Raw genomic sequence first — 14533 nt, forward strand, 5'->3', positions numbered from 1 at the left:
GCCCAGAGTCCAGAGAGCCTCCAGCGTGTTTCTCATTTTAAACACTGTTTTTATTTAATCACTTTTGTAACCCACTTTTCACCTTTTCTTTATATATATAATCGATTGAAAAATACAAAATTGTATTACTGATTACTTATTGAGAACCGGGAAACACTATCAAATTCATATAAACCACATCGCTGGGGAGTTTGTTCAGATTGTGACGCCTCTCTGTGTGAAGAAGTGTCTCCTGTTTTCTGTCTTGAATGCCTTGAAGCCCAATTTCCATTTGTGTCCCCGGGTGCGTGTGTCCCTGCTGATCTGGAAAAGCTCCTCTGGTTTGATGTGGTCGATGCCTTTCATGATCTTGAAGACTTGGATCAAGTCCCCACATAGTATTGGAACCATCCCATGAACACAGTGATGGCCTTGACGATCTGGGGCTCCGAATGTCCCTCTGGGCTGGTGGGATTGGGGGAGTGATTTATATTTGTGTTTCTGTGATGGGGTCAGTGACAATTGGACAACTTGATGAGAGTTTTTTTCAAATACATTTTTTGAGTTATGCACTGCAATTTGTGTTTGGTATTTTGATGCACATGATGCATCAGTACTGAGTGGACAATTTCATTAAATGACTTTACTACAGAATGTGTGTGCGTAGTACATAATTTATTTCTCAGTAATAAATACTCCAGATTCACGCAGCAGAGGTTATATTAAACATGTATTTATTGTTATTGTTTTATGTTGGCAGGGAAACACCCTTTTGCCCAGACAATGACTGGACCCCCGGCTGTCCCCACTGCCCCCCACAGAGATGCATCACTGAACCGCCAGCCCCCCACAGTGCACACCCACAGCCCCGCACCGCACTGTGCGCTCTCTCGCTCTCTCCGCTGTGGTACTGAGTTCATTACTGAAACACTCTCTCTGTCTGTCTTCCCAGCTTTGCATATTACTGAACAAAGGGGTGTGTCGTCTGTCTCTATCTGATCCTGTTGTTTATTAGTCAGAGATTTCCTTCTGTCCTGTCCTGTAGCACATGAGAGAGAATGAGAGACATCTTGGAGATCCTTCGGTAATAAACACAACAGGACAGCAGACAGAGAGAGTAGATTGGGCCGCCTGGCCCTGTTTACACGCAGCACAGGAGCCTCTGTGTGTCTGGGTTTAATAGAGGCAGGGCTCGTTGTCACTCCAGACTTGCCCTTAATTGGACTGATGAAGACTGATTCAGCCGATCTCGGCAGGTGTGAGACGGGACAGCCATGGAAAGCAGGCAGCAGACAGGGGACCTGCAGGACCAGTAGATGAACTGGGCTGCAAAGCACATCTGACCTGACCCTCACTGGAACTGGTAGAGGCAGACAGAGCGACAGAGAGAAAGGGAGAGACTGCAGGAGTAAAAAAACACACACAGAGAGCCAGAGAGCGAGTGGTCAGTTCACAGCGACTGTGTCCGTCTCCCCTCGGGTATCTACCACAGCGTCTGGTTCAGGAATGCCCATTTAATGGAAAAATTAAATTTACAATCAATGCAAACATTCATACATACATACATACATACCCCCCGACACACAGATTTAAACAACTGAATAATTCATACTAACGAAGAGAAGCAGTAAGCTTGAGCACAGCCAACCGGTCACCAGACACTACAGAGCCGTGCTGGGAGGGCACAGCTAGTCAGTCCTGCAGGTGTTACAGGTCCCTCTCTTTACATCCCTGCACTAACACTGGTTGAAGTTCAGCAATTAAAACTGCCCAATTAAGGAAGTGAGTTCTGGTGTGTGTCCCTGTCCACACTGCCGTAAGACTTCATAAAAGTAGTCATCATAGTTAGAGAAACGGAAGATTAGCATCTGAGCGGCCACAGCTTCCCGTGTCTCACAGATCTGAGCCCCAGAGCCGGGCCCCACGGCACCACAGCCACAGAGCCGGGCCCCAGAGCTGAGCTCCACGGAGCTGCTTCTGGCTCTGCAAACACATCACAGCACGGCAGCAGTCAATACAGATCGGCACAGCACCAGTCAATACATGCGGTACCCCTCCACTCTCACAGCACAGCGATTAGGGGAAGAGCGGCTGCATTTAATACTGTTCAGTTATTCAATACCTGGGGCTCTTTTCATTCGACTTCCTGCCGACGGCCGGCTGTTTGACCATCCCAACAACCACAGTCCTCACCACAAAGACAACGATGGCTCTGAGCAGCTGGGCTGGATGCAAAGCTGGCGAGGGTCTCTGTCCAGAACACACAAGACCCGCTTAACAACCCTAACAGCTGTGTGACCAGCATTGCACCGCAGCGCCAGAGACAGCGCCCCCTCACTCCGCCCAGGCACCACGGGGAACTGCAGCCCACCGCCACAATAATGATCATCATAATATTAATAACGACTTAATTAAGCTTGGCTTGGACACACCCAACACAGAGTCACCCACAGAGGATTAGTGACAGCCTGTCCGGTGAACGCAGCACCTCAGACAACTCTGTTCATCGGCCACATGGGGGGAACAACAGTATCACAGTCAGTCAACGAAGTAAGAGATCCTACTCCATTATGATGATGATAATAATACAGAATAAGCTCACTCTCTGCCTGGAGCGGAGCAAGAGTCACCACAGGGTGTCAATACTGATGTCTGAGGCTATACCAGCAGGGCCCTGAGGAACGCCTGCGTGTGTCTGTATTAATGTGCGTCTCTGGGGACCTGTGTGTGTGTGTGTAGGGGTGTGTGTCAGACAGCCCAGACTGTGCAAGGATGTGTATGCAAGTGTGAGTGTGTAAATGTAGGTGTGAGTTTGAGTGTGTAGGTGTGTGGCCAACAGCCCAGACTGTGTGTGTATGTGTGTAGGGGTGTGTGTGTCAAGACAGAACAGAGAGAGTGTGAGAGTGTGTGTGTGTGTGTGTGTGTGTGTGTGTGTGTCAGACAGCCCAGACTGTGTGTGTGGGTGTGAGTGTGTGTGTAGGTGTGAGTAGGTGTGTATCTCACTGCGCTGCTGCAGACTAACCGGTAAAGCTGCTCCTACCAGTCATGTGAGCAGGACGATATCGACACATCAGTGTCTGTATATAAACAACAGTCTCCCATCAGGGGCTGTGTACTGTACACAGAGACAGAGAGAGAGAGAGAGGGAAAGAGAGGGAGAGAGAGCAGTGATTACAACAGTGAGGGACTCAGTGGCACAGAGAGGGGGAGCTCACAGACAGAAAGCTTGATCACAGAGACAGACGGACACAGGGAGAAAAGGTGACCCAGGTCCCCAGACAGACAGACACTGATGCAGTACTGTGTGTAGCCACGGGGGGAGGTGTGGAGCAAAGGGACCAGTCCATCAGGGAATGTCAGTGTCTGTACCTCCCTCTCTCCCTCTCTCAGAGCAATGCTAGCATGTCGAAGTGTCCCTATGGACCCCCGTCCCCCGTCCCCGCCGTGTCCAGCCCCCTGCTCTCTGTCCCAACTCCCCGGCCCCCGGCCCCTCAGACACTCAGCAGCCAGAAGAAGAAGAAGATGGCGATGAAGAGGAAAAGGGAGTCCTGCCAGCTGTTGCCGTTGGCGGGGTTGCCGTTGCCCTGGTGACCCGCAGGATTGTGGGGATCTGCAGGAAAACACCCAAAATCAACGACCCGCGGCCACTGTGCGTGTCTCTGTGTCTGTGTGTGTGTATGTGCGTGTGCGTCTCTGTCTGTGTGTCAGTGTATGTATGTGAGTGTGTGAGTGTTAGTGACAGTGTGTGTGTCAGTGACAGTGAGTGTGTATGAGAGTGTGTGTGTGTCAGTGACAGTGAGTGTATGACAGTGTGTCAGTGAGTGTGTATGACAGTGAGTGTGTATGACAGTGTGTCAGTGACAGTGTGAGTGTGTGTGTCAGTGACAGTGAGTGTGTATGACAGTGTGTCAGTGACAGTGAGTGTATGACAGTGTGTCAGTGACAGTGAGTGTGTCAGTGACAGTGAGTGTATGACAGTGTGTCAGTGACAGTGAGTGTGTATGACAGTGTGTCAGTGACAGTGAGTGTGTATGACAGTGTGTCAGTGACAGTGAGTGTATGACAGTGTGTCAGTGACAGTGTGAGTGTGTGTGACAGTGTGTCAGTGACAGTGTGTGTGTATGAGAGTGTGTGTGTGTCAGTGACAGTGAGTGTATGACAGTGTGTCAGTGACAGTGAGTGTATGACAGTGTGTCAGTGTCAGTGAGTGTGTATGACAGTGTGTCAGTGACAGTGTGAGTGTGTGTGACAGTGTGTCAGTGACAGTGTGTGTGTATGACAGTGTGTCAGTGACAGTGAGTGTATGACAGTGTGTCAGTGACAGTGTGTCAGTGACAGTGTGTGTGTATGACAGTGTGTCAGTGACAGTGAGTGTGTATGACAGTGTGTCAGTGACAGTGAGTGTATGACAGTGTGTCAGTGACAGTGTGAGTGTGTGTGACAGTGTATCAGTGACAGTGTGTGTGTATGACAGTGTGTCAGTGACAGTGTGTGTGTATGACAGTGTGTCAGTGACAGTGTGTGTATGAGTGTGTCAGTGAGTGTGTATGACAGTGTGTCAGTGACAGTGAGTGTGTATGACAGTGTGTCAGTGACAGTGAGTGTGTATGACAGTGTGTCAGTGAGTGTGTATGACAGTGTGTCAGTGACAGTGAGTGTGTATGACAGTGTGTCAGTGACAGTGAGTGTATGACAGTGTGTCAGTGAATGTGTATGACAGTGTGTCAGTGACAGTGTGTGTATGACAGTGTGTCAGTGACAGTGAGTGTGTATGACAGTGTGTCAGTGACAGTGAGTGTGTATGACAGTGTGTCAGTGACAGTGAGTGTGTATGACAGTGTGTCAGTGACAGTGTGAGTCTGTGTGTCAGTGACAGTGAGTGTGTCTGACAGTGTGTCAGTGACAGTGAGTGTGTATGACAGTGTGTCAGTGACAGTGAGTGTATGACAGTGTGTCAGTGACAGTGAGTGTATGACAGTGTGTCAGTGACAGTGTGAGTGTATGACAGTGTGTCAGTGACAGTGTGTCAGTGACAGTGTGTGTGTATGACAGTGTGTCAGTGACAGTGTGTGTGTATGACAGTGTGTCAGTTACAGTGAGTGTATGACAGTGTGTCAGTGACAGTGTGAGTGTGTGTGACAGTGTGTCAGTGACAGTGTGTGTGTATGACAGTGTGTCAGTGACAGTGAGTGTGTATGACAGTGTGTCAGTGACAGTGAGTGTGTATGACAGTGTGTCAGTGACAGTGTGTCAGTGACAGTGTGTCAGTGACAGTGAGTGTGTATGACAGTGTGTCAGCGACAGTGAGTGTGTATGACAGTGTGTCAGTGACAATGTGTGTATGAGTGTGTCAGTGAGTGTGTATGACAGTGCGTCAGTGAGTGTGTATGACTGTGTCAGTGACAGTGAGTGTGTATGACAGTGTGTCAGTGACAGTGAGTGTGTATGACAGTGTGTCAGTGACAGTGAGTGTGTATGACAGTGTGTCAGTGACAGTGTGTGTATGAGTGTGTCAGTGAGTGTGTATGACAGTGTGTCAGTGACAGTGAGTGTGTATGACAGTGTGTCAGTGAATGTGTATGACAGTGTGTCAGTGAATGTGTATGACAGTGTGTCAGTGACAGTGTGTGTGTATGACAGTGTGTCAGTGAGTGTGTATGACAGTGTGTCAGTGACAGTGTGTCAGTGACAGTGTGTGTGTATGACAGTGTGTCAGTGACAGTGAGTGTGTATGACAGTGTGTGTATGAGTGTCAGTGACAGTGAGTGTATGACAGTGTGTCAGTGAGTGTGTATGACAGTGTGTCAGTGAGTGTGTATGACAGTGTGTCAGTGACAGTGTGTGTGTATGACAGTGTGTCAGTGACAGTGTGTGTGTATGACAGTGTGTCAGTGAGTGTGTATGACAGTGTGTCAGTGACAGTGAGTGTGTATGACAGTGTGTCAGTGACAGTGTGTGTGTCAGTGACAGTGAGTGTGTATGACAGTGTGTCAGTGACAGTGTGTGTGTATGACAGTGTGTCAGTGACAGTGTGTGTGTCAGTGACAGTGAGTGTGTATGACAGTGTGTCAGTGACAGTGTGTGTGTATGACAGTGTGTCAGTGACAGTGTGTGTGTCAGTGACAGTGAGTGTGTATGACAGTGTGTCAGTGACAGTGTGTGTGTATGACAGTGTGTCAGTGACAGTGTGTGTGTCAGTGACAGTGAGTGTGTATGACAGTGTGTCAGTGACAGTGTGTGTGTATGACAGTGTGTCAGTGACAGTGTGAGTGTGTCAGGGGGTAAGTACCTGCCCTGCCGAACGTGTCGTTGGTGTTGAAGACGGTGGTGAAGAAGCCGAAGGGGAACGCCCCAATACCAAAAGACATGTGGAAGCCAGCGTCACCAAACCCAGGAAACGGCTGAGAGACAGAGAGATGGACTGAACACTAAGTAACTCAACACAAAGGACACAGAGATACACAGAGTACAGTACAGTACAGTAGAGTACAGTAGAGTACAGACACACACTGTACACACACTCACCCCTCTGCTCTCTGGCTCTGTTCTCTGTCCCTGAGGCCGTGGAGGAGTTTTCAACCTACAATAAGACTCAGACAGTCAGTACAGAAGACAGAACACACAGAGGCAGACGCAGACACAGAAACACACACACACACACACACCCACACACACAGAGAGAAGCACTCCCACCCACACACACACAGAGACGCACTCCCACGCACACAGAGAGACACACACGAGAGACAGACCCACTCGCACAGTGTACCTGGGGTCCTCCTGGCTGGAGCTGCCCCTGCCATACAGAGGGATGACCTTCTCTCTGCTGATGCCAGCCTTACACACGGGACACTGCTGCCTGCTGGGCCGGGTCTCCAGCCACTGGCACACGCACACGGGGGGAGAGAGAGAGACGATGCCAATGCACCGTGATCATGGCAATAAAGCAGAGCCAACTGAGCTGAGAGGCATTTGCTGGTTAAGGTACGAGAAGCACAGAGATGCTGTTGATTGTGTCAGTCTGCTAATGACAGGCATCCCAGTAAGACACCTCTATAATTAGAATTATTATTGACAGTGGTAATAGAGGTAACAATCTCCCACTTACTTGGTGAAGACACGGCCAGCTGTTTAAAAGAAAATGAAAAGATGAATTAATATTCATATCGGCATTGCGTGGCCCGTGCCACATCTCTGCGAACTGTACTGGGCATGTGCGGTGTGTGTGCAAGTACTGTGCCATCTTAACAACAGTGTGTGTTTGTGTTATACTCTCCTGTATTCATACTGTGGGTACCAAATTGATATGCATTATGTGTGAGTGAGTCAGAGTATTATAAGCTGTGTGTTTGTTAAAGCTCATTACAGTGTACTGTGTGCGAGTGAGTGTTACAGTGTATTAAAGGTACGGTGTGTGTGTGTGTGTGTGTGTGTGTGTGTTAAAGCTCATTACAGTGTACTGTGTGCGAGTGAGTGTTACAGTGTATTAAAGGTACGGTGTGTGTGTGTGTGTGTGTGTGTGTGTGTGTGTGTGTGTTAAAGCTCATTACAGTGTACTGTGTGCGAGTGAGCGTTACAGTGTATTAAAGGTACGGGGTGTGTGTGTGTGTGTGTGTGTGTGTGTTAAAGCTCATTACAGTGTACTGTGTGCGAGTGAGCGTTACAGTGTATTAAAGGTACGGGGTGTGTGTGTGTGTGTGTGTGTGTGTGTTAAAGCTCATTACAGTGTACTGTGTGCGAGTGAGTGTTACAGTGTATTAAAGGTACGGTGTGTGTGTGTGTGTGTGTGTGTGTGTTAAAGCTCATTACAGTGTACTGTGTGCGAGTGAGCGTTACAGTGTATTAAAGGTACGGGGTGTGTGTGTGTGTGTGTGTGTGTGTGTTAAAGCTCATTACAGTGTACTGTGTGCGAGTGAGTGTTACAGTGTATTAAAGGTACGGTGTGTGTGTGTGTGTGTGTGTGTGTGTGTGTGTGTTAAAGCTCATTACAGTGTACTGTGTGCGAGTGAGTGTTACAGTGTATTAAAGGTACGGTGTGTGTGTGTGTGTGTGTGTGTGTGTGTGTGTTAAAGCTCATTACAGTGTACTGTGTGCGAGTGAGTGTTACAGTGTATTAAAGGTACGGGGTGTGTGTGTGTGTGTGTGTGTGTGTGTGTGTGTTAAAGCTCATTACAGTGTACTGTGTGCGAGTGAGTGTTACAGTGTATTAAAGGTACGGTGTGTGTGTGTGTGTGTTAAAGCTCATTACAGTGTACTGTGTGCGAGTGAGTGTTACAGTGTATTAAAGGTACGGTGTGTGTGTGTGTGTGTTAAAGCTCATTACAGTGTACTGTGTGCGAGTGAGTGTTACAGTGTATTAAAGGTACGGTGTGTGTGTGTGTGTGTTAAAGCTCATTACAGTGCAGTGCTGTCAGTGTGTGGCCTCTCTCAGCAGCAGGAATAATCTAATTAGCAGGTCAGAGCAGTGGGGCCACAACCGCCCCCCGTCAGCTCTAATGGGATCAATTAGCCCCCCACACTCCTGACAATTACACCACCCTCAGTGCGACCAATGACAATGCTGCTACTACTGCCAAGACTGTCTACTATGACTACTACTACTGTCTCTACTACAGCTATCTGCAACAGTTACTACTAATGCAGTCTTATGCAGTAGTTATTGCTACTGTAAATACTGTTACTAGCGCCACTACAGTAATTGTCAATAGCACCACTCCTAGTTCCCATGATACAGCTGCTGCTGCCTCTGAACAACACTGCCGTTAACACTGCTGTCCCTGGTCTGTGTGTAACAGAGGAGTAGAGCTACTGTCACTAACTACACCTTCACTACTGGCGCTACTAACACTACAACTATAATCCTTGCTCAGTGCATTCGCTAGCAGCCCAGACGGCCGCTGCTACTTTCAATATGACTACTACGTATAGTTACTGTAATCGTGACACTGTCCGGCTACAGCACCTGCTGCCTCTACTCCGCCACTACTACTGCCTCTGACACAGTACTGCTACAGCGGAGCAACGCATACTCAGTCCCTACTCGTCGCTACTGACAGCGCACAGGCCGCCGTACCAGAAGAGGTGTCCGCACAGCGAGATCACGGCGTCCCGGGCCGTGTCCAGGCAGATGTTGCACTCGAAGGTGGCCCGGTCCCGCTCCTTGTCCCGCTCCGGCTCCCGGCCCAGTCCGCCGCTGCCCCCGGGGTCCCCGCCCCTGTCGCTGTCCCGCCCCGGGAGAGGCCCTCTGTCGGCCTGCCCGCTGTCTGCCGATGCTCGGGCGTCCGCCGCCATGTTTGTTTACTAACCAAAACGACCAGCGCTCCCGTTCACTTTCTCTCCCTCTCCCTCCCTCTCTCTCTGTTGTTGGTAGGCCCGTGTTCTTCCGTAATACTTCCTACTTCCTGCTGCTCGCGTCTGAGGTCCTGCCAAGCCTGATTCTAATTGGTCGATATGTTTAAACTATAATAGCAACAACTAACGTCAGAGGCGGACAGGTCAGCGATTGGCTGATACTCCCGTCACTCTGCGGTTCGGAATGGGCGGAGGGAGGGAGTGTTCTCGAGCAAGAAGCACTGTGATTGGCTGGAGATCCTGTCACTCGTCTCAGCTTTCTAGCGCCATATATTTATGTAGTGGAAAGAACAGAAAGACTACATCTCCCGTCATGCCTTGCTTCTACAGATCCGCCACTTTTCACTGTCCTGAAGGAAACAAATAACACAGATTTCTTTTTATGTATTTCTATGACAAGACAGACATCGTAGGCATCTACAGTGCTGTACTTTACTGTACGTCCATTCACTTTTTTTTCTACTGTGTGCCCCCCGTCCCCACTTTTGTTGCATAAAAGAAAAGTTGAACTAATAAAGCTTTATTTCCAAGTCATCATTCCAAGCACTACAGACTCGCCAATCTGTCTTCAATTCATTTTTCACTTTATTTCACTACATTTGTTATTTTATGCATGTATGTATGTAGGAAGATAGGATTCAAATACTTTGTTTGCCTATAAAAAATGCTTTAAGTTTAGTTTAGTTTAAAAGGTGGCCAGCAGGGGGCAGTGTGGGGCAGAGAGAGTTTTGTCTATGTCCAGCAGGGAGCAGTGTGGGGCAGAGGGAGGTGGGTCTATGTCCAACAGGGAGCAGTGTGGGGCAGAGGGAGGTGGGTCTATGTCCAGCAGGGGGCAGTGTGGGGCAGAGGGAGGTGGGTCTATGTCCAGCAGGGGGCAGTGTGGAGCAGAGGGAGGTGGGTCTATGTCCACCAGGGGGCAGTGTGGAGCAGAGGGAGGTGGGTCTGTGTCCAGCAGGGGGCAGTGTGGGGCAGAGGGAGGTGGGTCTATGTCCAGCAGGGGGCAGTGTGGAGCAGAGGGAGGTGGGTCTATGTCCAGCAGGGGGCAGTGTGGAGCAGGGTGAGGGGCAGGGCGCAGGAGTGTGCGCTGGGGTAGAAGAAGGGCAGCAGGGTGCGCTGGGAGAAGCTCTGGCCCAGGTAGGAGTGCAGGGGCACCATGTCGTCCGCGCTGTAGAAGGTCAGCTGCCCCGCCTCCATGTCCAGGTACATCCCAACCCGCCGGCAGGCCCGGTTCCCCACAGTCCAGAACCCGGACTCGGGGGTCAGCACCACCCAGCCGGCTCGCTCCGCAGTGTCCGCAGCGACCCCCACGTCCCAGTCGGCCTGGTCCCCCACGTCCACCTCCCAGTAGTGTCGCCCGGAGGTGAAGCTCTGGAGGGCCAGCAGGCAGGGGCTGAACTCAAAGCGGGCATCCCCATTGGTGAGTTCCCCCTCCGAGCCCGCCCCTTCCTCCTGCCAGTCAGCATCCTCCTCTTCCTCTTCCTCTCCTGTGTCCTCCTCTCCGAAGCCCCGCCCCTTCCTGCGCTTGCCTTGCTGCTCCTCCTCCCGGGGGGCGTGGCTGTAGCGCACGGCTGTGAGGTCATCAGAGAGGGACAGGAATTGGTTGGCTGTGGCAGGGTCAAAGGTCAGAGGGCAGGGAGCTGCATACAGGGGGTTAACAATGACAGGTTAGTGTGTTGGGGTAAGAATAATAGTAATAATATTACAGGGAGCTGCAGTTCCCCTGTTCTGCCTGTACAGAGTAGGAGTGCACTGTCTCTCTCTCTCACTATATTATTTTTATCATTACTGTTACAATCATTATCAGAAAAAGGAGAGAGTAATAAAGGAACTGTAATTGACAGGCTGGACACTATGGCACAGTAACTCTGCACTGAGAGAGAGAGTGGGAGGAAGGAAGGGAGACAGAGCGGTGTTAAACGAGTGCAGGTGTGTTTACTGTGTGTGACCGCAGTGCTGTTAACCCTTTGCACACCCACACGGAAAACAGAGCGAGAGAGAGAGATAGAGCGAGAGATGTGCTGCTATTCTGAGATGTAGTGTGGTCAGGGGTGCAGCAACTGTAACACACACTGGAAACCATGCAGAAACAACACACACGCAAACACACACATTGTACTGTACTGTACTGCAGATTTCATCCCAATCAGGCACAGATCAGAGTGTTACAGTCCAGTCAACTGTCTATTTCAATGTGTAGTTGTGTTGTACTGTAGTGTATTATATTGTACACTGCACTGTTGTGTTGTACTGTATTGTATTGTACTGAATTGTGATGCACTACACAGTAGTATTCTACACTGCACTGTACTGTATTATATTTTATTGCCGTGCACTGTAGTATTTTGTACTGCCTTGCATTGCACTGGAATGTATGACACTACACTGTACTTCACTGCATTGCATCATATTACACTGTACTTCACTGCATTGCATCATATTACACTGTCTGCACTCTACTGCATTATATTACACTGCACTGTACTGCACTCTACTGCATTATATTACACTGCACTGTACTGCACTCTACTGCATTATATTACACTGCACTGTACTGCACTCTACTGCATTATATTACACTGCACTGTACTGCACTGCAGATTCCAACACAGAGAATTGCACTGACCTATATATTTTTTAATTATGCAGTATAAAACGTATAGTAAATGTGATTATGATTATGATAGTAATCTAGCTCAGTGCCGCGCTGTGTGTTTGTGTGTTGTTCTCAGGTTGCAGTTTCCTGTTTGTGTCAGAGAGACGCACACCTGCACTGCCCCCCCCACCCACCCCCTGGCTTGTCAGACACTGGAACGCTGAGTCAGAGCAACAACAGGAAGCAGGTTCGAGAGCGAGGGAGGGGGCTGGGTACAGTATAATAATACACCACAATACAGTACAAAAGAGACACACACACAGTACAGACACACACACAGTGCAGTACAGACACACACACAGTACAGACACACACACACACACACACACACACACACAGTACAGTACAGACACACACACAGTACAGTACAGACACACACACAGCACAGTACAGACACACACACAGTACAGACACACACAGCACAGTACAGTACAGACACACACACACACACAGTACAGACACACACACACAGTACAGACACACACAGTACAGTACAGACACACACACACACACAGTACAGACACACACACACAGTACAGACACACACACACAGTACAGACACACACAGTACAGTACAGACACACACACACACACAGTACAGACACACACACAGTACAGACACACACACAGTACAGTACAGACACACACACAGCACAGACACACACACAGTACAGTACAGACACACACACACAGTACAGACACACACAGTACAGTACAGACACACACACACACAGTACAGACACACACACACAGTACAGACACACACAGTACAGTACAGACACACACACACACACAGTACAGACACACACACACAGTACAGACACACACACACACACAGCACAGTACAGACACACACAGTACAGTACAGACACACACACACACAGTACAGACACACACACAGTACAGACACACACACAGTACACACACACACACAGTACAGACACACACACAGTACAGTACAGACACACACACACAGTACAGACACACACAGTACAGTACAGACACACACACACACAGTACAGACACACACACACAGTACAGACACACACACACACACAGTACAGACACACACACACAGCACAGTACAGACACACACACAGTACAGTACAGACACACACACACAGTACAGACACACACACAGTACAGACACACACACAGTACACACACACACACACACAGTACAGACACACACACAGTACAGACACACACAGTACAGTACAGACACACGCACACACAGTACAGACACACACAGTACAGTACAGACACACACACACACAGTACAGACACACACAGTACAGTACAGACACACACAGTACAGTACAGACACACACACAGCACAGTACAGACACACACACAGTACAGACACACACACACACACACACAGTACAGACACACACAGTGCAGTACAGACACACAGTACAGACACACACAGTACAGACACACACAGTACAGTACAGACACACACACACACACACAGTACAGACACACACAGTACAGACACACACACAGTACAGACACACACAGTGCAGTACAGACACAGTGCACTACAGTCACATGGTATAATGCAGTACAATCACTCAGTCAGTGTTGACACAGGTAACTCTCTCTCTCTCTCACCAGGCTGAATGACTCCTCTCATCCTCTTCCACACTCTCAGCTGGGTGGGGCCCCCGTACAGCCCCAGGTCCAGGTGCTCTGTGATGTCATCCCCGCGCGCCCCCAGCCCCACCTTCAACCTGCCGTATGCACGAGCACAATGACATGACGGTCACCCAGCGCTCTGGGTAAAGGAGACCAATGGGGGATGTACTCTGCTCTCTTTTACTCTCTCAATTGCTCCCCATTTCTCTCTCTTTTTCCCTCTGTTTTTATTTATTTTATTATAATTATTATTTATGTCTTGCCACCCTATTTCTTTCCCTCTCCCTCCTTCCACAGCTCGATCTTTCCCCATTTCTCTCTCCCTCCATCCCTCCCTGCTCATCCCTCACTCTTCCTCTATCCATCTCTTGACATCTCTCCACTCTTTCGCTCACTCCTTTGCCATCTCTCTCACTGCTTCTCCCCAGCTCACTGTCTTGCTCTCCCCTCCTCTATCTCCAGTACAGCAGTTCAGTATTGTCTCACCTCTGTGTCATATCCTGAAGAGCCTGTGAATACAAACACACAGAGAACACTATTATTAATATTGTTATTATTATTACAGTGACCTAGCTCTTTCTCTGCATTTGTATAAAAATTAAACAAAAAACATCCAATTCAAATCAGATATCACCACCAATTAAGAAATGCATTAACCAGAGAGACAAAAACAGGATGAGGAAATCATGTCATACTCCAAGAGACTGAGGGAACTGAACCTCTTCACCCTGGAACAGAGGAGACTACGTGGGGACTTGATCCAAGTCTTCAAAATCATGAAAGGCATCGACCACATCAAACCAGAGGAGCTTTTCCAGATCAGCAGGGACACTCGCACCCGGGGACACAAATGGAAATTGGGCTTCAAGGCGTTCAAGACAGAAAACAGGAGACACTTCTTCACACAGA

The 14533-nt window shown here is 49.0% G+C and overlaps 2 protein-coding genes across 3 annotated transcripts; both read right to left on the reverse strand.

Annotated features, from left to right (window-relative positions):
* Nucleotides 1-635: 635 nt before the first annotated feature.
* rnf5 (ring finger protein 5) lies at nt 636-9350 on the reverse strand. The gene is made up of 6 exons (XM_066724060.1): nt 9053-9350; nt 7088-7106; nt 6749-6861; nt 6505-6559; nt 6269-6380; nt 636-3589 (listed from the first exon to the last, which is right to left on the reverse strand). The coding sequence occupies exons 1-6, from the start codon at nt 9268-9270 to the stop codon at nt 3471-3473; spliced, it is 636 nt and encodes a 211-aa protein (XP_066580157.1). The 5' UTR covers nt 9271-9350; the 3' UTR covers nt 636-3470.
* A 566-nt stretch (nt 9351-9916) lies between these two features.
* LOC136771634 (zinc-binding protein A33) lies at nt 9917-14522 on the reverse strand. Of its 2 annotated transcripts, XM_066724055.1 has the most exons (4): nt 14320-14522; nt 14111-14133; nt 13601-13719; nt 9917-10967 (listed from the first exon to the last, which is right to left on the reverse strand). In XM_066724055.1, exons 2-4 carry the CDS (start codon nt 14119-14121, stop codon nt 10357-10359), a joined length of 741 nt encoding a protein of 246 aa, XP_066580152.1. In that variant the 5' UTR covers nt 14122-14133; nt 14320-14522; the 3' UTR covers nt 9917-10356. The 2 variants fall into 2 exon arrangements, with proteins under 2 accessions (XP_066580152.1, XP_066580154.1); XM_066724057.1 differs by having other exon boundaries at nt 14111-14522.
* Between the last annotated feature and the right edge of the window lie 11 nt (nt 14523-14533).

The sequence above is a fragment of the Amia ocellicauda genome, chromosome 15 (genome assembly GCF_036373705.1).
Source record: "Amia ocellicauda isolate fAmiCal2 chromosome 15, fAmiCal2.hap1, whole genome shotgun sequence".
NCBI classification, from domain to species: Eukaryota; Metazoa; Chordata; class Actinopteri; order Amiiformes; family Amiidae; genus Amia; species Amia ocellicauda.